This window comes from Lytechinus pictus, chromosome 11 (genome assembly GCF_037042905.1).
Source record: "Lytechinus pictus isolate F3 Inbred chromosome 11, Lp3.0, whole genome shotgun sequence".
In the NCBI taxonomy this organism is placed as follows: Eukaryota; Metazoa; Echinodermata; class Echinoidea; order Temnopleuroida; family Toxopneustidae; genus Lytechinus; species Lytechinus pictus.
In genome coordinates, this window is record NC_087255.1 from 30,798,847 (window position 1) to 30,822,162 (window position 23,316).

General features: G+C 36.0%; 1 protein-coding gene across 1 annotated transcript in view; it reads right to left on the reverse strand.

Annotated features, from left to right (window-relative positions):
• Positions 1–580: 580 nt before the first annotated feature.
• The window catches only part of LOC129271170 (FAS-associated factor 1-like), a 31,652-nt gene continuing 8,916 nt past the window's right edge, over positions 581–23,316 (reverse strand). Inside the window, exons 4-16 of the mRNA XM_054908541.2 lie at positions 21,785–21,882; positions 16,297–16,400; positions 15,697–15,886; positions 15,022–15,114; positions 14,388–14,520; positions 13,104–13,249; positions 11,732–11,886; positions 10,508–10,644; positions 9,768–9,856; positions 8,567–8,647; positions 5,217–5,306; positions 4,433–4,648; positions 581–2,429 (exon numbers count right to left, since the gene is read on the reverse strand). Of these exons, the coding sequence (XP_054764516.2) occupies positions 2,349–2,429; positions 4,433–4,648; positions 5,217–5,306; positions 8,567–8,647; positions 9,768–9,856; positions 10,508–10,644; positions 11,732–11,886; positions 13,104–13,249; positions 14,388–14,520; positions 15,022–15,114; positions 15,697–15,886; positions 16,297–16,400; positions 21,785–21,882 (1,613 nt within the window). The 3' untranslated portion in view covers positions 581–2,348. The remainder of the gene's footprint in view (positions 2,430–4,432; positions 4,649–5,216; positions 5,307–8,566; positions 8,648–9,767; positions 9,857–10,507; positions 10,645–11,731; positions 11,887–13,103; positions 13,250–14,387; positions 14,521–15,021; positions 15,115–15,696; positions 15,887–16,296; positions 16,401–21,784; positions 21,883–23,316) is intronic.

Consider the following 23,316-nt stretch of genomic DNA (forward strand, 5'->3'; position numbering starts at 1 on the left):
GGTATTCCTTACTTACAATACTGTTTTGTGCATATCTACCTGTATCAAGTGTATGAACTGAAGGTAATTTTGGCAGTATCTTGACATTTAAATAGATGAACATGTACATCCTACTGGAGAACTAATATAAAGAAAATAAACATACCTTTGTAATGATGACATGTGCCTGGAAACATGTATTTGTGGAGGACAATAATTTGGAACTTTTTTGGGGGTTTGGAAACTTTTAAATTGCTGAAAATAACCTGTATCTTCACAATTTCTTAAAGGATGTATAAATGAATGTACCTTTTTATTCTTTGTTAATAACAAGAGTATTATTTTGCTTTTATATAGCGTTTAATACATTACGATGCCTCTACGCGCTTTACAGATATATTATTACCCCAGTCATTGGGTCTGGACTGCCTGCACACAATGTATGCACTTTCTCCACTCCCTGGGGAGCATTCCCAAAAGAGTTCCAAAACTCAATTGCTAGGCACACTACATACAACTAAGGCATCCTACCGGGTACTCATTCAATACCTGGGTGGAGAGTGGCGTTGTGTGGATTAATGCTTTGCCACAGGATGTTACCAATCGATATCTACAGTGGTTCTAGAAAGTTAGTGAACCCCCACCAGAAATTGCACTCCTTTATGCTGAGTGTTGAATGGAGACAGCAACTTTACAATGTTCGGTGAGCCCAGAGAGAAAAAAAAAAACTTGATTGCATGTAATATTTTATCACCTGATTTCACAATTAAATATCTAAAACATGGCAGAACTTGATCACTTGAAATATGTTCATTTTCTGATGGGGCTCAATAACTTTTTAGCACATCTGTCTATCATTACAGATTTTACCAATACATCAAAGCAGAATTTCATAAGGCATCCTCTCAGCAATTTCCATTGATGGCTGTTGTAAGCTACTGAAATCCTTGCATCGGATTGGATGAGAGCAAATTTGTCAATGAAAATCACCCACAAGATGCTTGCTGAAATACTCTCCAGAATCATGTTGCCATTTTTCCAAGAAACGAACTACCCAATCTTGCTTGGTGGTCACATACTACTTACACCCAAGGCAAGCAGGACCTATTTCTCATACAGCATGACTTTAACATACATGCCAGTTGTGGTAACGATCTCAAAATGAGTTAAAAACAGAATCCATTAAAATGACCAAAGGAGTGTTTGTATGTATGAATAACATACATGATTCTGGCAGAAAATGTGCAATAGCTGAGATATGTGTAAAATAAGCATGGCATTCCAGAAAGGTGAAGGGTCTTTTTCCAAGCAATAATATCCAACGTATAGACACTTTGGATGACGTTAAAAACTTTACGCACAGCAAGCTTAATAGGCTGGTACACTGGTGCTCCAAGACCTTGTTTATTCAAAATTTTTGATGGAGATTTATTCATCACTTTCTTCATGGTATTTTGAGCAGCACATTTTTTTCATTTGGTGCTCGCTTAAATTACATTTCTTATCCGGGTAATATCTTTTGGACACTTCACTTTGATATTATTATTGTTCATTAACAATTTTACTACATAAACACCTATTTTTTAGGGGATAATCAGTCTCAAGCTAGAACAAATATATCTATTTTTGTAAGAGAAACTTGTAGCGATTCATAATCAAGGAATGATTTTTTTCTTTTGTACACAGAGACAAAAAAAATGCATAAAAAATTGATAAATTCGGAAGCAAAGCAAAATATGTGGTGTTTTGATTTTATTTTAATGGGTGAGCCTTAGGAAGCAATTCAAAGGGCATGGCAAAATAAACAATAATTCAAATTTGTCCAATGTGAATGATTTTTTTTAAATAACAGTTTTGCATGAATGAACATGAAAGTAGATCTCATATTCAATCAAGTAAAAAGGTATTGCAATAAAATGTAAATAAATTACCAGTGTGAGCATGTAAATTGAAAAATGATAGCTACCCAAAATCAGAAACAAAATTTGAAAAGGTACCAATGTTTCTCTTTTTTAACTGCTGCTGAAAGCTAAAAAGCCTTTGCAAGCTGAAATAATAATGTGCTGTGCTCCCATGAAGCAATGGAGAAAACTAACAATTTCATGCAATTATGAAATTCTGATATTGAGTATACCAATATTGCATCCTTTAAATACTCATCCACGCTTTAGATCTCCCCTAAAATGGAAGTATACAACGGGATCAGGTGAGATATACTCAGACAGAAGGTGCGTTGCTGCTCCCTCTTTGACTCCATTGACTGTACTTTGGCCTTGCTTTGACGATCCTCGACGGAGGGGGCGGAGATTTCCGTAGCAGTGCCCTTCCACAGAAAGTAATAACAATAACATTGTGGAAGAGGATTTCCTTTAGCGTTCCTCTACAAACAAAGTCTCCTGTGGGCACAGGCCGAGCTGTTGAAGGTTTTGATGTCCATCTTCGCTTGTGAGCTAAATTGGAGAAGGAAAGAAAGGTCAAAGTACATTAAGATACATTTCAATTTTATTTCCAAGTTCAATTTCATTTTATTTGTCCAATACCAAAAAACCAAAGTCAATAGAATAAAAATATATGGTGACCAGAACTATTACTGAAGGTGATTAATACCCCACCATACACCGTTACCATGAAAATAGTTTCTAAAACATGGAAAAGAATATGTCTTGCTTAGTTTCACCCCAAGACCAATGTGTGAGCTAAATATCATGAGAATTGGTTAAAAGCAGATGAGGTAGTTCAAATCGCAAAATTTTTGCCTAAGTTTTGACAAATATGTTGTTTACCATGGCAACACAATTTCCAACACATGGGAAATATGTCCTGCACATCTTTAATCCAAGACCAAAGTGTGAGCCAAATCTCATGAGAATTGGTTGAAAACTGATCAAGTAATATGAACCACAAGATATTTCCCTAATTATGGGCAGATAATATGTTACCATGGCTACTAGATTTCTGACACACACACAAAATATGTGTCCTACACCTTTACCTCGAAACCAATAAGTGAGCCAATTTTATGAGAACTGATAGAAAATTGATAAAATAGTTCAAACCGCAGGATCTTCACCTAATTTTCACCATAGGCTATAATATGTTGTTACTTACATGTCTTGCACATCTTTACCTCAAGACCAATGTGTGTGCCAAACTTCCTGAGAATGATCAACAGCCAGACCTTACAGAGATTCTTATATACCCCCTTGAAAGTTTGGCGGGGTAATAAAACTTGTTATGACCAAAGTGAAGCCGACGCTTTTAAGAATTTGCCCTTTTGCCTAATTTAGACACTGGGCAAATTTAATTTTGAAAATATAGAATTAGAATTTATCTAACAAATTTTTACTTGTGGAACCATTCTTCATCAATAGATTTCTGATACATTGGAATTCAAGATGCGAGAGGATGGCCAAAGATATGGAAGAAGTAAATGGAAGAGGAAGAATAGGAAGGTTGGGTTGAGGATGACGATGCACTGAATTGTCCACTGTGGAGGGAGAGGTAAAGACGATTGCCGCGATTTAGGCCCGTTTTGAAAGTCCATTTTGGATGCACGTGTACACGGCGTGTTTTTCGGTCGTGTACACATTGTAAACACTGAGAGCGAGTTATGTTTTCAGTGTTTCCGACATTTCGACACGGACCCGCATCAACATGTCAATGTAATATAAAAAGGGGTCTATATAGCCTAAGTCACGGTTTTAAAGCTTACCTGAGAAGTTAGAAGTATCAATCCACAAAAATTGGTGCAATTAAAAAGTTTACTCAGCTTAGCAGCACATTAAATTAATAAAGAATGCAAAAGAAAATCAGTGCAGGGCCCTAGCTAGCGCCGACGCTCGTTGGATGCGCATTTTGCATACTGTACTGTACATGCATGCACAGATCGCTGCAGAATTAAGTGTAACTGAAGTTATCGATTGATTTTCATTATTTTATTGCCAATTTGAGGAGCGTTTGTTCGTAGGCTTTGTAGCACATGTGTACGAGCGTATAACACGTAACTGTAGCAATGATCGCTGTCGTAATTGGTGATTCTCAAATTGGCTCTGAGTGTGATTGAACAACGCTTTCGAGCTTTCGAGACCGGAGCAGACCCATTTCGTGGTACAAAAACTTGAGTCTCCAGAATGAATTTGGATTAAATCGGCGATTTTGGAAGTAAACTCACTCTAGGTTAATTGAAATATATTGACATATTAGTGATTAAAACATGTGCAGTGTCTGAGAACTAAGAATTAATGTGAGGCTTTGAGCTTGTTCACTGACTTTACACTCCCATGCAAGCTTTATGCAGATGCTACCATGTACACGGTGATGAAATTTAGTACACGTGCACTGACTTGACCGTGCGTGTACACGTACGGGCCTACCGCGATTCATTGGTAAATCTGATCAATGGGGACCAAACCAGATTTAAAACTTTGTTCTACTACATGTTTTCAATACTTACATCTCTTTTTGGCCAGGTGGTCAGGATCTTGTGGGTATCTGAGTGATAGCCCTTGGAACCTAGGAAGACAAGCACCATCTGTAGCTTCTCAGAAGCCAGGAATCTCCTCGTCATCGTCTCGCCCGTCGGAAGTCTCATCCTCAGCGTGCTGATGGGAAGGTCGGAACCCTCGTCGGGCTCGTCTGCTAGCTGCTGCTCTAGCGATAACCTTATTGCCTGGTGGTGAAACGAGAAGAAATGGACAATAAGTCAGTGATTGAAAGACCTATCTTTATCTCATAGGTAGAGAATAGAAACTTTGTCAGGCTCATTAGCTTGCTGCTGCTTTAAAGTTAAAAGACAGTATTTGAAGCAAACAATTATTTTATGAGAAAAATATCATCATACATCTAGATCTGGTACATTAATGTAAACTTATCTTTGTAAAATCATTAAATCTTAGCTCAAAATCGATAATTTGATGATCACTAACACAGAAAAGCATATGTGGGACAGTGTATTAATATTGCTTTGAAAAATACCCAACATTTGATGGAATTCCGTGCTTATTTTGCTTATTCCTCAGCAATTACGCATTTTCTTCCAGAGTCACTTGGCAGATATTTTTTATTTATATACAAATAATTTGGTGGTAATTTCATTGGATTCTGTTTGAAATCATTTTGAGTTCGTTACTTCAACTGGTATTTATCTTTAACGATAAACTTATAAATAACAAAGCGCATAATAACTGGTGTGAAAAAAAAAAAAAATGAAATTTTAAAAAAGGGATTTCATGTTTTACCTCTTCCTCTGCCTTCTTCATCTGTTCTTCCTGTTGTTCCCTCATGATCCTCTCTCCTTCTTCTCTTTCTTGTCTTTCCTTCTCTTCTTGCTGAAAATAAAAGAAATTCAAAGCAATTTTGAGCAAGATTAAACGGTTAATGCAGGGACCTCCCTACATGTATCAGTGGATTAAGAAGGGCTGCCATCCGACTGTCAGAGTGAGGTGGAGGTCTTGTCTGAAGATGTACTGAGCATGGAGAAATCACAAATGGGTAATTCCATACAATATTCAACCTTTTTCAGTATGTCCAACCCCCATTTTTTCTCCATTCTTGCTTCAGTTCACTTAATGGACTTTTAGGTAATGACGATTTTTACGGAATTCCAAGAAAACAATTTGGAATAGAGTTGTTGAAACAGGTTCCTAGATTAAATATTAGGGCAATTCAATAAAATATTCAACCTTTTTTTTCATACGTCTTACCCCCATTTTTCTCTTTACTTCACTCCGTAAGACAGTGGCATAATGAGCCAAAAAAATTTGAGGGGGCAAGATATGGCGTAGGGGGCAAAATTTCTAAAAAGTTGCAACGAGCGAGCAAAAATTTCTGACATATTTATTACAAAAATCAAATTGTGTAATAGATTTTGACATATTAAGAAAATTATATATTATTTCACCATTCTCTATTTTCTTTTCTTTCATTTTCTCTTGTTTTCTTGGTCTTGAAAAATTTAGGGGGGGGGGGGCAAAAGGCTCCCCCCATCTGTACGCCACTGCCACAAGAAAGCCATGATTCTTTACCCCATGATCCACAAAAACATTTTAACTATATATCAACAAGAAAACAGAGGAAAATCACTACAGGTAGGTCCTTTATAAAATGGTTTGGAAGTACATGTACATACTTATGAAATAGCCCTCACATACCAACTTAGTTTTTTGAGATAATTGTTCAGTTGATAGCTGTATGTTGCTCAACATACGTTCATAATACACCGACATTATTTCATACAGTACATCAGCATCGCCTTTGTTTCCCATTTAGGGGACATTTCAGTGTCACTGCTTCATTGCCAACTCCCAATGACCCCACACACATGTATTTCCTGGGTATCATATACTTTGTAAACATGGTTATTACTCTACGAGATTTGTCAGTTTCTATAACCCTTTCTATCTGTCTATTCACTTTTTATTCGTTTTCTATCTCCACCCTGTATTTTAAATACCATGATGTCTTGCTCCGTGCAAATTAAAAGCAAAACAAAGCTCCTTATTTATTTTGTTAGAAACAGGATGTTGTCCTGAACTCTCACTTTTATCAGTTCACTTCCTGATCATTAATATCCAGGGCTCTGTCTTACAGAGAATGTTGATAAATTTTAAATCTAATACTGCTCTCACATCAAGGTACGATCGGACAAGCTTTCATACTGCCGTCAAAATTTGGTCAGGCCCAGAGCGATCGGTCGCTGTAAGTTTGATGTGCGCATATTTTACGCTATGCACATTAATGTCACAAAGGGTGAATAGGGCATTTGGATCAGTCGCTGAGTATGATGTGCTGTCACATCAGGCTTGTATCGGTCAGGATCGGTCACATCATGATTTCGTTGGTCGCTGGGTACGGTCGTTGCAACCCTACCCAGCCACCGTACCTTGATGTGAAAGCAACAAAAGTCAACTAACTTGAGATTAATCTTAATCTCTTAATTATCCTATATCTGATCAATGTCAGTTTAAGTTTTATGTGAATATATCCTTACTTTTTGTAAAAACCCAAAACAGGGGGATATTGCATGTGGCAACCAATAGTTGACATGTACCACGTAGGTATTGACACTTCAAATGACTTCAGTAAGAATCAAATCATTGTGAAACACTCCCAGGTCTCACAGTTGATAACAATAATAATAAAAGATCACATTCATAACATGGCAGACAGTGGTATTCCCTATCTAGGTCAGTGTATATCCTATTCAATCATAACATGCTACCTTTCAAACCCGGATCTACAAAGTTTCACTCTAGCTATATCCATCTCCTTTCTATTGTAAACATAAATCCATGTCTTTACACTACCTTACTCAATATAGAACTGTATATTTGTTTAGTTATCTACAATATCATATTAATTTTCATTATTTTCACGAATCCATGGCTAAATCATTCTCGCTGACCATAAAGTTTATGCTTTATGTTCATCATAATATTAAGACAAACAGGGATTAATGTACCAAAGCTACTGTCCTGCTATTAGAGAGGAACAACTGGCCGAAGATCAAGGATTGAATAGCCATAATCGGTATTGCAGCGAATGAAGGAGCAGAAGAATTTGTGAAAGAATTAGTTGAAGATCGATGGTACAAACCATAACAGACACATCTACTGGTGTACTAATGGACAGGAATAACCAGTCGATGATCAAGGATTTGAAAACCATGATCAATATTGTAGTGAATGGAGTAGCATAAGACTTGTGAAAGAATTTGTTGAAGATCAATGGTAGCAAGCAAAACAGACATAACTACTGTTGTACTAATGGACAGGAATAACCAGTCGATGATCAAGGATTTGCTAACAGTGATCGGTATTGTAGTGAATGGAGGAGCATAAGACTTAGTGAAAGAATTTGTTGAAGATCGATGGTAGCAAGCAAAACAGAAAAATCTACCGTCATACTATTGCACAGGAATAACTAGTCGAAAATTTAGTATTTGGAAACCATGATCGGTATGTAGTGAATGGAGGAGCAGAAGACTTAGTGAAAGAATTAGTTGAAGATCGATGGTAGCAAGCAAAACAGACATATCTACTGTTGTAATATAGGAAAGGAAAAATCTTGTAGAAGATCAAGGATTTGCTAGCAGTGATCAGTATTGTAGTGAATGGAGGAGCATAAGACTTAGTGAAAGAATAATTGGAGGGTCGATAGTGGAAGATTGATGTCAATCATCCAGGCTTTAAGTCCTCCACCACTTGCTTCTTCCATGTCTTTTTTGATCACCCCCTTCCCCTCTGACCAACCACTTCAAACCCAGGCACCCTTCTCAAAACATAATCAACACCCCTCCTCTTCGTCTTTGGTAGAAAGTACAACAGACAAACCTACTGTCCAACTATTGGAGAAGAACAACTAACTAAAGATCAAGGATTTGAAAACGGCAATCAGTATTAAGTAAATGAAGGAGCATAAAACTTTGTGGAAGAATGGATGGAAGATTGAAAGACTAAAGACAACACTCAACTTAACTTTGGAGTCTGTTACAACAACATAATGTAGGTAAGAATATTTTATCATAATACATTGCCTTAGTGAAAGGCAAAATCTACTTTGTAACAGTGTGAATATAATATAATATTACCTTTGCTCTGTCTGCTATTAATGATTCTTGGTACGCCTGGTCTTGCTCTAGCTTCAGCATCAATGACGCTCTTCTTTCTTCCTGTATCCAGGGAAGTGTTAAAGAAGGAATAAAAAAACGTCATTTATATAAACAATTTGAGTAATAAAGCGTAAAAATGAGATGCACACAGAGCAGGTAACCTCATCCTTTCAAAGAAAGGAATCAACCAGGATCTGAGGCTGTGAGTGTGACAAGACAAATCAACCTGAAATTTTGCACACACAAAAATTACTAAGACAGGTGTAAGGAAGTTTGCTGCCTAATAAGTTGGTTTGTTTTTGCTCCCTAAATCATTAACCCTAAAAGGCCCGGGGGGGGGGGGCAGAATCTGCCTTCCCCTCAACATTTTTTGCAATAAATCTGCCCACGAAAAATTGTGACCATGCCGCTCGCTGACTTACTTTGAAGTCTTAGACCAAATTTGCCACAACAGGGAATGCAATTACGAAACTATGTACATGTAACATTATGTAAGTGCATGTCAGACCTAAAACTGCTCAGGGGGGGGGGGGGTAATCTTTCTCACTTGGCTGTGAGATGGGTCCAAATAACCTGGCTCTTTCAGGGTTAAGTTATAAATTTATATCATCAAATTATGCAAACAGATGCCAGATTTTTCAACTTTGAAAACTGTTTCCTTCAAACTTTGCACATTTTGAAGAAAAAAAATGGTGGAAAGTATGTCCAATATTGTAATACATGAAAATTGGAGTAATATGAATTATCGCTTTTGATATTCATTGTTTGATTTCTTAGGTATTTTATTTTTACTCTCACATATTTTATTGTTCCTATTATTGAATATTGTCCAGGACGTGATTTGAATCTAAATTTGAAAATGTGACTCAAATTGGATGTCAAATCAGCAGTTTGTAGCAATTAATGACATCGACTATTTTCCATTCTTAAGACACAAATTTATACAAAATACATTTTTGGGGGGCATAAACTTTTAGTCAACTTGCGATTATAAAAAAAACATGCCATGATTTCATGAACCCTTGTCCAATTTGCATACAATTGGTACCAAAGATGCATGAGATCTGAAAGCATGAACACTCATGAAACTACCATGGAGGGGGGGGGGGAGTTGCAGAGCCTATAGAGAGTGAGAGAACGAGAGAGAAAGAGGTATGGAGGGAGAGCGTTAAGGACATACCTCTTGTACAACATCTGCTTGTTGCTGTTCTGTAAAGAAGTCAACTGCTTGTATTAGACTCGTCATTAATTCATCTAGGGATAGGTTACCTGCAGGTAGTATACATGTATGACAGGTTCAAGATTATAGCCAATCACATGCATTTATATTAGTCTTCAAGCACAGACCTTTGGTTTGCATAGTCACATAATGCAGAGTCTAAAGTACCAAGACTTTATTCACTATGTACTGTGGCTGCCTCTCTTCTTTGATACAAAGTTTTGAGTCTAGTCTGTACTCTGGACATGGTATAATTGATTAAAGTCAAATATGAGACTGTGCTTTAATACACACTACACTTATATCATCTAAAACCCCTTATATTTTAGATTTTAAAAAGAATATTAACATTTTCATTTTCTTTATCTATTTCATTTGATTTCATATTATCTTTTCTTTCATCACCATCATCATCATCATCATCATCTTCATCATCACCATCATCATCTTCATTTTCATAGTATCATCATTATTCTGTGGGGGGGGGGTTACTAGAGGGATAGTGGAATTAGTATGAACATTTTGTATCATATGGCATATTGTTCTGACCCTGTTTTTAATAAACAAATTAAACACATTTTTTAAAAGAAGAATCATGGGTCTGTAGCACAAAGAGTTGCAATTAAACGTGACTACAAAAATGGAACCCACAATGAAATACATCCAATCAAAATGGCATATTAGGGACTTGCAATCAATACCTTGTAATACTGAGAAGACTTCTGTATTCGATCGTATCCTCATGACCAACAGTAACAAAGGAAACTTATCCTGTTGTAAATTCTTTAACGTTGACGCTGTAACACTGCCAAATATTTTTGTGCATACTGTTAATAACCTGTCAAAAAAAATGGGAAAATTATCAAATGGATTAGGAAAACTAGATTAAACATTTTTTTAAAAGTTTCATGTGGTGATACTTCGAAATTAAGAACCAACAGAAACAGGGTTAAAGAAATTTTCAAAAAATTGCCATTGTTTGAAGAAAAAAAAATCAAAGGCAATCAAGGAAAGTTTTGAAAAAAAAAGAAATCCATTCAAAGTCAATAAGAGAAAAGTAAGGATAACAAATATAGCATTTCAAATTTCAAAAATAAGTGTTGTCTAAACCACCTCCTTAGTGTCTGAATATCTAATTTTGCAGTGTAAGTAACACAAAAGTATTATCCTATTTAATTTAAAACATCCCAAATCGGAAATTATTTTTGTGTCCTTGAAGGGATTTCTTTTCTAACCTAAATAAAGTATCCTTGGAAACCAGCCGATTAATAAAAGTTTAAAGCACACTTAGCGAAAAAAAGTTTTAAAGCCAATATAAACCAGCAATTCTAAGTCCTCAACTACTCAAACATGGCCAAGTTTCTAACCCATAATGCAACATTCTGAGTAGTGTAGTCTTGTAATATAGGCCCACTTGAATGCCAATTCACTACTCAATACAATCATACCACAATATTGTCAATTATGTAGCAAAACAAAAACACTGTAGTTTCCCTTTTCAAGTAGACTGATTTGTTCTCAGTTTGATTAACAGTTATCTTAAAAATATAAAGATATAAACAGAGGTGCTAGAAAGTTAGTGAACCCCACCACAAAATGCACTCCTTCATGCTGAGTGTTGAATGGAGACAACAACACTACAATGTTGGGCGAGCCAAGTAAACAAACTTTATTGAATGTAATATCTTATCACCTGACTTCACAATTAAATATCTATGATATAGGAGAACACTTTTTTTTAAAGTATGTTCATTTCCTGCTGGGGTTCACTAACTTTATAGCACCACTGTATATTTATAAAAATAAAGATATACAATGATTTAAGACTAGTTATTCATCACTCACAGTCAATGAAGAACCAAACACAGTATTCATCACTTCGCTCTTGCTTTAAAAATTAAAAGTGGTCATGATATCCTTCTTACCTTTCTCTATTCTTTGGACTTGTCATGTCCCATGCCCATGTGACAAAGTTTTGATTGAGAAAGTTGACTATACTATCAGAACACATCAATTGGCTACAGAAAACATTGCTTTGTACACTCTTGTCATGGTGGACATAGACTGCTAATAGTTTCCTCTGTAGATACCAAAAAAAAAAAATCATTAATTAACAATGATTTCGCTTTAAGATCTAAGCTTTAAGCTTTAAGGTTATATTTATTACCAGTGTTGGTGCTACTTTGTGAAGGTGTAGCACTTAAAAAACACCCCTGAAAATAATGATTTATGGCTTCAAAAAGCGAAAAATAAAGCGACTCTGGAAACACCACATTTAATCAATATTCTACATGTGTTACAATCAAGAGTCCCTTGCAGAGAAATTCAATGATTTTTTTTCTCCAGTCACAGATATCTCAAAAGTGTCTGCATGAACTTGATTCTTATTCATTTTCAATTATTGTATTTATGAACTATTCTATACAAGAATATACTATTATACAGAATAATTTTTAAACATCACCATTGTGATGTTAACCAATAAAGAGTTATGGTTTTTCAACAAGTACAATTCCAATCTCATTGATTTGCACTCTCGAAGCATCAAATAAGTTAAAGATAAAATACCAGTTGTGGTAAAGATCTCAAGATGAGTTTGAACAGGATCCAATCAAATTACCACCAAAGTGTTTGTATGTACAAATAAAACATATGTGCCAAATGGCTCTGGGAGAAAATGCATAATTGCTGAGAAATGAGCAAAATAAGCACGGAATTCCATAATATGTCGGGTATTTTGCGAAGCAATATTAATACAATGTCCCACATATACTTTTATAAGTTTTATTTGTTAGTGATCATCAGAATTATCGGTTTTGAGCTAAGATTTCATGAGTTTACAAAGATAAGTTTACATTAATGTACCAGATCTAGATATATGATAATATAGTGACAATTGAACTTGACTTAAAACACTTTCTTATGAAATAATTGTTTGCTGCTACATGTCCTACTTTCTTTTACCTTTAAGCCTGGTTTAATTTGGCCGAACTTTTATGTAGTGATTATTCAAACACTTAAACCTTCCACAAATACTTATAAATACTGTAGCCAATTTTTACCCATATAATGAGTCATGAGTAGAAAGCAAAAAAAATATTTGGAAGCAACATTGATAAATGGATATGAACACAAGCATTCTATACATGAACTATATACTTTCATTCTGGACTAAAGTTTGATTGGTTGAGAAGCACTTGTCTCTGACAGTTACTACAACATCTGTCAGAGAATTACTCCTTATTAGTGCTGACAAACATACAGTAGCAGAAATGTGAATATTTGCTGAATACTCACATCTTTGGCTGGAACATTAAAAGCTTCTTTAATTGCATCCTCTAACGGCCCCATGTAGAAATTTGGATGTGTGTTGCCATAGCGACCAGAAAATTCTTGTGAAAAATGTATTAATGATTCTGTCGCATCCTCCAGGTTATCGGGTACTACAATCAAAATAAGTGAAAGAGAAACATTTTTTTTTCAAAAATAAATTCTGAACAATAAATACCAATATTACCTACATGAAGTATAAAGGGAGTTTCAGTGGTGCATTAAGAACCATGTATTTTGGTCTGCATAATTTTCCTGTGCAATAACAGAGCACATTGTCTGAAACACCAATATCTGCTGAATTTCCCAAAGGCTTACGTATATCACTTGGTGTGCAATATAGTGCTGTATTGCATTGTCTCTACGAATGAGTAAATGTGCGAAATAGAAAACTTATGCAACAAGCAATCTAATGCGATGCGTAATGATACTTACTGATGCCATGAATTTGAGCCAATTCTCTGATCCAAATTATTTTATAAGATAGGCCCCAATTCAGTTGATTATGATAAATGATATATTTTTCTCAATCACATTTTTTCGGGGTATAGATGATAACAATTATATAAGATGGCTTTATTCATGGAATACCAGAAATATTCCACAATATTGCACTCATCTTCTATTCATGCAATATTGGTCTTAGCTTGTAGAATATCTCTGGTATCCCATTCTGAGCCACCCAATAAGATAGAAATATAGCCATTCAATAATTTTAAGCAAAATTCTTGAGTTCTGAAATTTTATTTGACATTTCACATTCATCAACTGAATTTTCCATCAACATCAACTGTCTTTCTGTATTGGTCCAAGATCATGTATTTGAGATATTTTGCTGGTATGGATATTTGCACATCTTATATCACATGAGCTGCTGACGTTTGTTATCATGAGAGGCTTGCAGATCGACCACTTCTTACTAAGACCTAGAAGGTACTATGAGCTGGAGTAAGAATTAAATAAATATTTAATTGGATGTTTGATCCCAACAGCATGAAAGAATAAGGGTTTAATCAGACCTATGAGTGAGATCCAAAGAATACTGTAGTGTTTGAATGAGAATTGCAATCACCTTGAAAGAGAAACATTGTTAAAGATGCATGATGTTGCATGAGTACACTATGGTCGACCAATTTCTCGTATCAATGCATACCAGTGAAGTCACAATAAGGGCGCAACTTGCACACTTATTACAAAAAGCACAACTTAGATGGTGACACATTGTGAGTGAAACTGAACATGGTTACTCACATAGAGGCCCGTCTCTGTGTGATGAGCTATCTGAACCAAACATTGCATGGTCATCCAGGTCCATTACCTCCTGGGCATCGTCGTACTCGTCGCTATCACTGCTGTCGTTCCCTGCGTCTACGCTGGCTCCACCCTGAATGGTGGGGGGAAAACAAATAAATGCACTCCTTACATTGGCTTTATAGTAGATTAGGGGGGAGGGTGAGAAATCTAGATATGGGGAAATGGAGAAGGAAACACAAGACACAAAGAAATAAATGGCGGGGGAGAGAGCAATGGACAGAGAGTACAGACTGACATAGCTGGAAGACAGAAAGAAATATTCTAAGGGGAATAAGAGAGAGAGAAAGAGACTAGATGTGCTAGATAAGATACACTTCTCTTTTAATTCATGTAAACAAAATATAAATTTCAGACTAAATTAACTGATTTAGAATGTCTCTTTACCATTAAATGCAAAGACAAGCTCCACACTGTCAGGCCAGTCAAAGAATTCTATCCTGTCTATTAAAAGGACATAATGTCATAAAAACAGCAAGATTTGTGATTATAAATATTTTTTTAAGGGTAACACAGAGAATATCATATGCATACCAATAGATTATAGAATCTATAGATGGTATATGAGGCTTACCTGAGACCTATTATTTTGTTGTTCATCAGCTGGTAATCTCTTGAATGATAGGATGTGACGAGGGAAATCAATACCTGAAGCTGCTAACGTTAGCTGAAATAGAAGTACAATAAATTTACTTGAATATTGCATAATTCAAAAAAATAAACTTTGCAGTCTGCTCTATTGAATATAATAATAGTAATAATAATGATAATAAAACAATATTTTATTATTTGATGTTCAATATCATGAGCCCAACAGTTCGACCTCTTTTTCCTTTTTAGACATTTAAGATGGCATGCACCCGTGTAAGAATTGAAAAATCAAAGAAATGTTTAACTGAATGATGAATCCCAAGTGCAGGGAAACATACAGATTAATGATCAGTAGAATACAAGTGAGATCCAAGGAAATCTGCAGTGTTAAATAATAATAATAGCCAATTTTTATAAAGCGCTTTTCCCAGAATGGCTCAAAGCGCATTACAGCATATTATTACCCCGGTCATTGGATTCATTTCAATCCCACACAAAAAGTGCACAATTTCCACTCCCTGGGGAGCATTCCTTGCATTCATCGCAGCCTCATTATGGCGCTGGCAAAATCAAACATACAATAAATGAGCTTTGCAATCACTTTGACTGAGAAAGAGCTATATGCTCGTGATATCTCTTCTCGATGCTGAATACTTACTGTGTCCATATCATTAGGCCACCCGATCCATTCTTGTCTTCTAGGCTGGACATTGGTCAATGCAAATATACCCTGCTTGACGTCCAGTATAGTCTTGCAGCCCTCGTATCTTAGATTATATACTGTGTTTTCATCCATATCGGTAATGACTAGTTCTGTATGTCTCATGAGTCGCTCTGGAAATGACAGCCTGGAAGCAAGAAAAATATTAGCTTTGGATGGAGACTATACTTCAAGTCACATGACCACTTCTTTCAAAGGTTGCATATTTACAGGCACGACAGGGATCTATTGTACAGGATGCTTCATTAAAAAAAAAACATCAAATCCTCTGTTCACAAACAGGAATTTTTCTATGAATTACATGTATATGATGAACTGTATAGAGTTCGCCATCATTTAGCATAACTTGATGCAACTCTGCTCAACCCGAGGTGAAGTCAAGAATTCATTTATTATTTATTTTATTTATCATCAGGCTCTTGTGATACTAGAAAACACCACTGATAAACCTGCCTTTTGAATTTTCTACAACCTAGTCCCGCATGTACATATCCTTGTCATGCAAAACATCCATGACTTCAATAAAATAATACATACTCATCTCCATTAGAGGAGCAAGGCTGGAGTGCTTCCCCTTCAACTGTCGGAGTGCTTAGAGTCAGACTGACTTCAGCAGGAAGGTGGAGAGTAGAGAGAGTTGTCTGTCACAAAAAAAAGATTTTAAAAAAGAAGCCAATTATTTGAAAGTTTAACATGTCTCTATTTTCATAAATACATTTAAGAAAAATACATATGTGTGTCCAATCTCGTATATCATTATCAAGATGTATAGATAATAGGCCAGAGCCATTATGTTGTTTTTTAAAACCTTTAAACGCTTTTAATAAACAGGCAGGTAAGGTTAACCGGCAGGGGTAAAAAAATTCAACCTTCCTCAAGTCCTAATGTCACATTTCATATCTTTACATCCATGAAATGGCCATCAATTTCCTAAATTTCCCTGAAATTAGCATTGTGTAGTTGGAAACTATATAGGAAATGAAGAATATTTTCTTCTTTCTTGATCATACTTCCAGTTGATGTCACTCTAGATCAACTAACATGAATGTTTACATGCAGGGCCAAATTAAAAACATGACAAACTCGGGCAAAAACAAATTACGAGAATCATGATTATAGAACTGAACTTAAAATTTGTGCCAGTGGATATGCCAAGAAATGAAGAAAAAGGTAATTGAATCATTGATATTGAACTTATTTATGCATTTGTGGTCATTTTCTCGACTTGAAAATAAAAATCCTTGAAAATAAAAATCAAGATCAACTTCAAGATACATTATGGGGAAAGCAAAACATGTTTTTAGAGTGATACAATTTTTTTCAAGTTGGGAAAATAAGCCCAAATGCATACATAGATTCAATATCAATGATTCAAGGACTTATTCTTGGCTAAGCCATTGGCATGAAATGTAAGTTTAGGTCTATAGCTAAGAATTTTATAATTTGTACAGCCCAAATTTGGCATATTTTTATTGTGGTCCCACATGTAGATTTTCATGTTAGTTAATCTAGTGTGACATCAACTGAAATTACGTAAAAAAAACAAGGAAATATTATTCATTTTCTTGGTAGTTTCCAACTAAATAAGAATTATTTCAAGGAAATATGGGAAGATAAACATTTCTTGGATGTAACAATGTGAACTGTTAAATTTCATCAACTTTTGAGGAAGTTTTTTTTTCTTACTTCCATTCAAACGGTTGTTGACATAGATAAAAGGTTTATGCTTTTAACCAACGTTCTCGCCAGGTTCATTCTGACGCTTGGCGGCGCGAAGCGATGATACGCAAGCCGCGCAGCGGCCTTGGTGCGTGCGAAGCACGCACGGGGGGAGGGTCGCGGGAGGGGGGTGCCCCCCCTCCCTCGCGGAGCGCGGTAGCTATCGAAAATATCAATATCGACGAGCTTAGATTGCTGCTAAATGCACCACATTTGATGTCTATTTAATGCTTCTCCGGCCACACAGCCGTAACGGTTGCGCGAATTGCGATCGATTGAAGCAGAAAGGCAAGTACTGATGAAAAAGGTCAAAAGAAAAGATTTAAATTCAATCTCATTTTATACTTACAGTTTATAGATTTATTCACATCAATGACATCGATAATGTACTCCATACTTTCCAATGTCTAGATCGCTACGTCCTTAGAAAGTGCGATTCATTTTGTGAATGCGTGTCAATGACCGACTACATCTACGGACCGCATGCGCGCCGCGCCACGCCCTTACTCAATCCAAAGATTGTTCCGACTTTGTTTGGAAGCCTCGGAAGAAAACTTCCGAGGCTTCCAAATAATGGGCATCGGTATTCATGAGACGATATAATTTGCATGTTTGTTTTGTTTTCAGATACTCACTGAAACTATGACTCTCATAATTAAGACTTCTGCTGATGATGTTTATACTAATAATATCCAATAAAGATTCGTTTATCACTGTCAATTATTGCTATGTTCATTTGTATTGTTCTATACTCGCCTATAAAATAATGAATGTGTCCATCACGAGCGGGAGAAATATTTTTAGTCATTCATCATACTTTAATATTACGATTTTGTTCTTATTATAATTAATTGCGATTTAAAATGTTTTAAAAGTAAAGCTTAATTGACAGGAAAGTAGATTTATACTCACTGTCAATTATTCCTATATGTTCATTTGTATTGTTCTATACTCGCCTATAAAATAATGAATGTGTCCATCACGAGCGGGAGAAATATTTTTAGTCATTCATCATACTTTAATATTACGATTTTGTTCTTATTATAATTAATTGCGATTTAAAATGTTTTGAAAGTAAAGCTTAATTGACAGGAAAGCAGATTTGTATTTTTAAATAATGCACTATGTAGGCCTACAAATACAGCGTGTGTGAAAGAGAGGAAGAGGGGGGGGGAGGGTTGTAGCTAGGATGGTCGAAGGGGGAGCGCGAAAGGGGAGGGGTCGTGGCGTGGACAATGACAAGGGGATGTTGAGATCGTACGTGTGTGTGGGATTGGTGAAGAAGTCAATATTCGAAGCGAATGCATATTTATAGACATGTCTATACTACTACTGATGATGACGGCTGAATAATCTTTCTTTACATGTATATTTTGGCGATTTTAAATTTTTTAAATATTTTCTTGCATCATGAGTGGGAAGATCGAGGTACGTGATTCAATAAATTGCATCAGTTTTCAAGTTACAGAAATTCACGAACAGATTATTAAAATTGAAAAAAAAAAGAGTCAGAAAGATCTTTTTATAGCCCCCATCCAGCGTAAACAACATGAAGAATATTTGAGGTCACGAAACCAGCTGATTCGCATTCATACAACAGGTTAACAGGTCACGCACATGGTACACAGTCATTCAAAGGGCGGGAATTCGGGGAAACCCGTTTTCAAGCACAATGATTGGCTCAACCCAGAAAGTGAATACTAATTAGATCACGTGCCATCGGCTTTGGGGCGTCTCGTTCACATTCCAACTCATTTCATAAATATAATCCACTCGCAGTAATTAGGCTAACGACGTTGTAAAGATAACTCTATATATAAAACACAATTCCGATATAAAACATATATAACGACATAAGTGAAATTGAAAAATTCATCCAGCGATATTCAAATTATACTAGCGACTCATGTGGGCGTGGGCAAACGAAATACATATCCTCTAAAACGTTCACACATATCAACTTCAATAATTCGTACTTGAAATGCAGGGGCCGCGGAAAGGTCTTGAAAGTGGGGGGGGGGGGCTGACCACCATGCAAAAAACGCAATCAGGTGGTCCTGTTTTTTTACATGGTTTTGGAAAAAAAAGTGGGGGAGCTGAAGCCCACCCAGCCCCCCCCCCCCTGTTTCCGCGGCCCTGAAATGAATATCTGTGAATGAATTGTCAATTCCACTTTGTTGAATGTGTACTTTTATTGAAATCTATTGAATCACGTACCCCTCCCGACCAAGTCCAAGGGTTGATTTTCCACTCGCCATAAAGATTATGCAGCCACAATCACAGTAGACACATCCATAAAAGAATATTAATTTAATTCGCTCCGAACATTGACTTCTTTTCGCCAATCCCCTCCCAACAAAGTCACAAACATCCCATCATTTTCATTTACATTGCCCACGACCACCTCCCATTATTCTCTTTCTCCTTTACACAAATTAATTTCAAATAATATTTTATTTTAAATCGTAGTTGTTACCGGGAGTTGTTAAGCAATTGTACAACAAATTCACGAAGCATTCACTGTAATGACTAATTGGCAGGCAAAGAGTAGTAAAGAACAATACAAATGAAAATACACTGTACGTATAACTCACATTAAAAAATGAGTCGTAATATGATAAAAAGCGTGAATAAAATTAATAAAGATTATTACTTATGAAAATTATAACAGATTCAATGAATATCTGAAGAAAAAAAAAACATTCAAATCGGTTTTGGATCCCATCTAATTTTGGAAGACCCGGATAGATTTTGATGCCATGTGCGATTTGTATTATGTATGTGGCCATGGCGAGCGCTAGTGCAGTGACACAGAACTTGGTAGACACACCGTCGCGAAATTAATCAACACTTTCAAAAGATCGATGTAGAGATCAAGACTTTGGAAATTATGGAGTAAAATTGGAATATAAATGTGAATAATCATTTTGCTGTGAGTAAATGAGTTGGACATTATATCAATCCATTCATGTGGCTGTGGCTTTGTCATTATTAACGTGATCTTTTAATAATTTTCTCAATTCGTTCTACGGCAGTGTCATCAGAAATGCATTCAATGAATTCATGTACCGTAGATGTAGCTATAATAAGGCTGGGGCCTGGGACGAGATGAAACTAAATTTCGATCGAATTTTTATATTATTTTTTGACACACTTTACTTTTGACAAAATAAATGACAATATCAACTGAAATTCGTAACATCTAAATTACATTGCCCAACCCAGTAACCCACGGTACCCCTCTCTTCTCACTTTATTTTTTAGCGTATTTTACTACCATTTTAAAGACGTAAATAATGAGAGCAATGCGATACGCAAATGCGAGGTAAACATCTTCGCACTTCCCACATAAGAGAGAGAGAGTTAAATTGGGCCTCGAGTCGAGGTCGTATCGTATACAGCACAGTAGCGAAGCAAAGAAATCCCGGGAAGAAATCGTGGAAGAATTAATCTACAAGTTTATTTTAGGATCTGAAAAGCAGATTGTTTTTATTTTAAATATATTATTCAGTTTTTTGTGTGGATCTAGGCCTGTTTTACAGTTGTCGGCCACGGTTGTCGGGGAAGTTCACGGTTGGCGGATTTGCCCTGAAAATTTTCAGGGTTGTCGGCGCCCGCCAATCGTGACGCGTGGTAGCGAGAACGTTGCTTTTAACAATCGTCTGAACGGCTTTTAAACGTTTTGACTCAGCCCTGATGCGAAACATATTACAAGATGATGAAATGGATCCTAAATGATCAGTTGCTTACAAGTACACCAGGCAATTATTTTGCAAACCTCTTTAATTTACTAATAATGGTGAAGAGCAGTCAAAAGTACAATATTACTGTTTATGGTTTGAGATGAGAATGTTTATCAACTAATAAGGATCAACATCATTATCTTTACACATATATAAACATGCACATCATTTGCTCATGGCAGAAGTATAATTATCCATCTTTGGAACTTTCAAAATAGTCCAACCATCTCTGCTATGCCTTCATGCATGTTAGAACTGCTCCAGTGATTTAAATTTAGATTCAGGTTTTATTGATTTCTGTTTCATATTTCTAAAAATATAATAAACATAAAAGTCAAATATATCACAACAAATATTGTAGCATAATAATCGGGAGCTTGTGTGTCTAATTCTTATCATTGTCATTGCTGGTGTGTAACATACATGTAATAGAAAGGGGAAGTTATTTCTATAAACTTTTCACGTATCTAGCTCTTTTACTTGGCCTTAGGGGCACTTTTATAGGTTTCAGGGAAAAATTTATCTTGGGCCCTTTTTCACTGAATGGTACATTTGCAACTCACCTCATCACTTGGTAAAGCTGCTCTATTATCCCATCCTGACAGATAGAGGGCAATCTTTGGTATATTCAGCTGCTTTGAGAGTAGGTCTTTTAAATGATCTATTGGGGAGAAAAATAAAATGAAGGGGTTGAATCATACAAATGATTTCTCATATTCAACTCTACAAATATCGCAGTAGGCCTATGATTGGTCAAAGTTTAATCACATGACAAAAATGTAAATGTAGATCACTGATCAATAACCATATAGTATGATACACGTTGATGTCTTGTTATTTCACTTTGAGTCCTCAGCTTTGAGACAGCAATACATGTGATCAATGTATATTTTGAATTGTACAAGTTTCGATTCAGCCTGTTGCTTTGACGCATGTGTTAATAAACCATTTCTCAATTAAATTAAAGGGATGGTCCAAGCTGAAAATATTTATATTTAAATAAATAGAGTAAAATTCACCGAGCAAAATGCTGATAATTTCATCAAAATCGGATAACAAATAACAAGTTTATCAATATTTTGTGAAAACACTTATATGCACATCGTCATGAATATTCATTAGGTGGGCTGATGATGTCACATCCCCTACTTTCCTTTTTCTTATGTTATTACATGAAATAAAAAATCTTTCATTTTTTCATACTTGTGTAAATGATGTGTCTCCATTATGATGAAATAAGTTGCGGCAATGAATAACTAATGCACTTGATCAGTTGTCAATCCTATTGTTTTAGTTCTTGGTAGAAAAATTTTGAATAAACCTAATTTCATATAATAAAATACAAAAGAACAAGTGGGGATATGACATCATCAAGCCATCTAATGAATATTCATAAAGACATGCCTAGAACTGTTTCACAGGAATAATGCAAATCTTTAAAATTCAATAACTCCGTTATTTGTTATCCGATTTTGATCAAATTTTCAGCATTTTGCTTTGTGAATTTTACTCTATTTATTGAGATATAAGTAGTGCTGCAAGTCAGGCGCCATGTTCGGGTTCGGTTCGGTTCGGCAAGGTTCGGCAGAAAATTGCCGAACATTGGTTCGGTTCGGGGTTCGGTAATGATAGACTGATAAAGTTATAGTTCATTCAGGTATACGTAGCGTACCGGTAGACAATTTGTACTTGATTGACTGCATGTGCTCGCGTGTCCTCTGTCACATCAAACCATTTTATCTCTATCTTGTTGACATGAAACTATGAAAGTTATAGCGCTCAACGAATCAACTGTTATCTCGAATTTGATTATCTGATGACAGATTTATTGGGTAACTCACAGTTCTAAAATGGCGACTCTTCCTCGTCGTCCATACCTGGACGGACCCCCTGGACCACACTTTGGATACTTGCCAAATTAACTACGCTCGCACTCGTACCAGCAGCTAGGCTAGGCCAGCGCATGCAGTCCCCTTGTAGCGCGCGGGACTCTGAGCTCATGAATATTTATATTTACAGTCCGGCCAAACGTGATTGGCCATTGCATCACATACGAGGCGGCCAGCGCCAATGCACTGAACTGCAGGCATAGTAG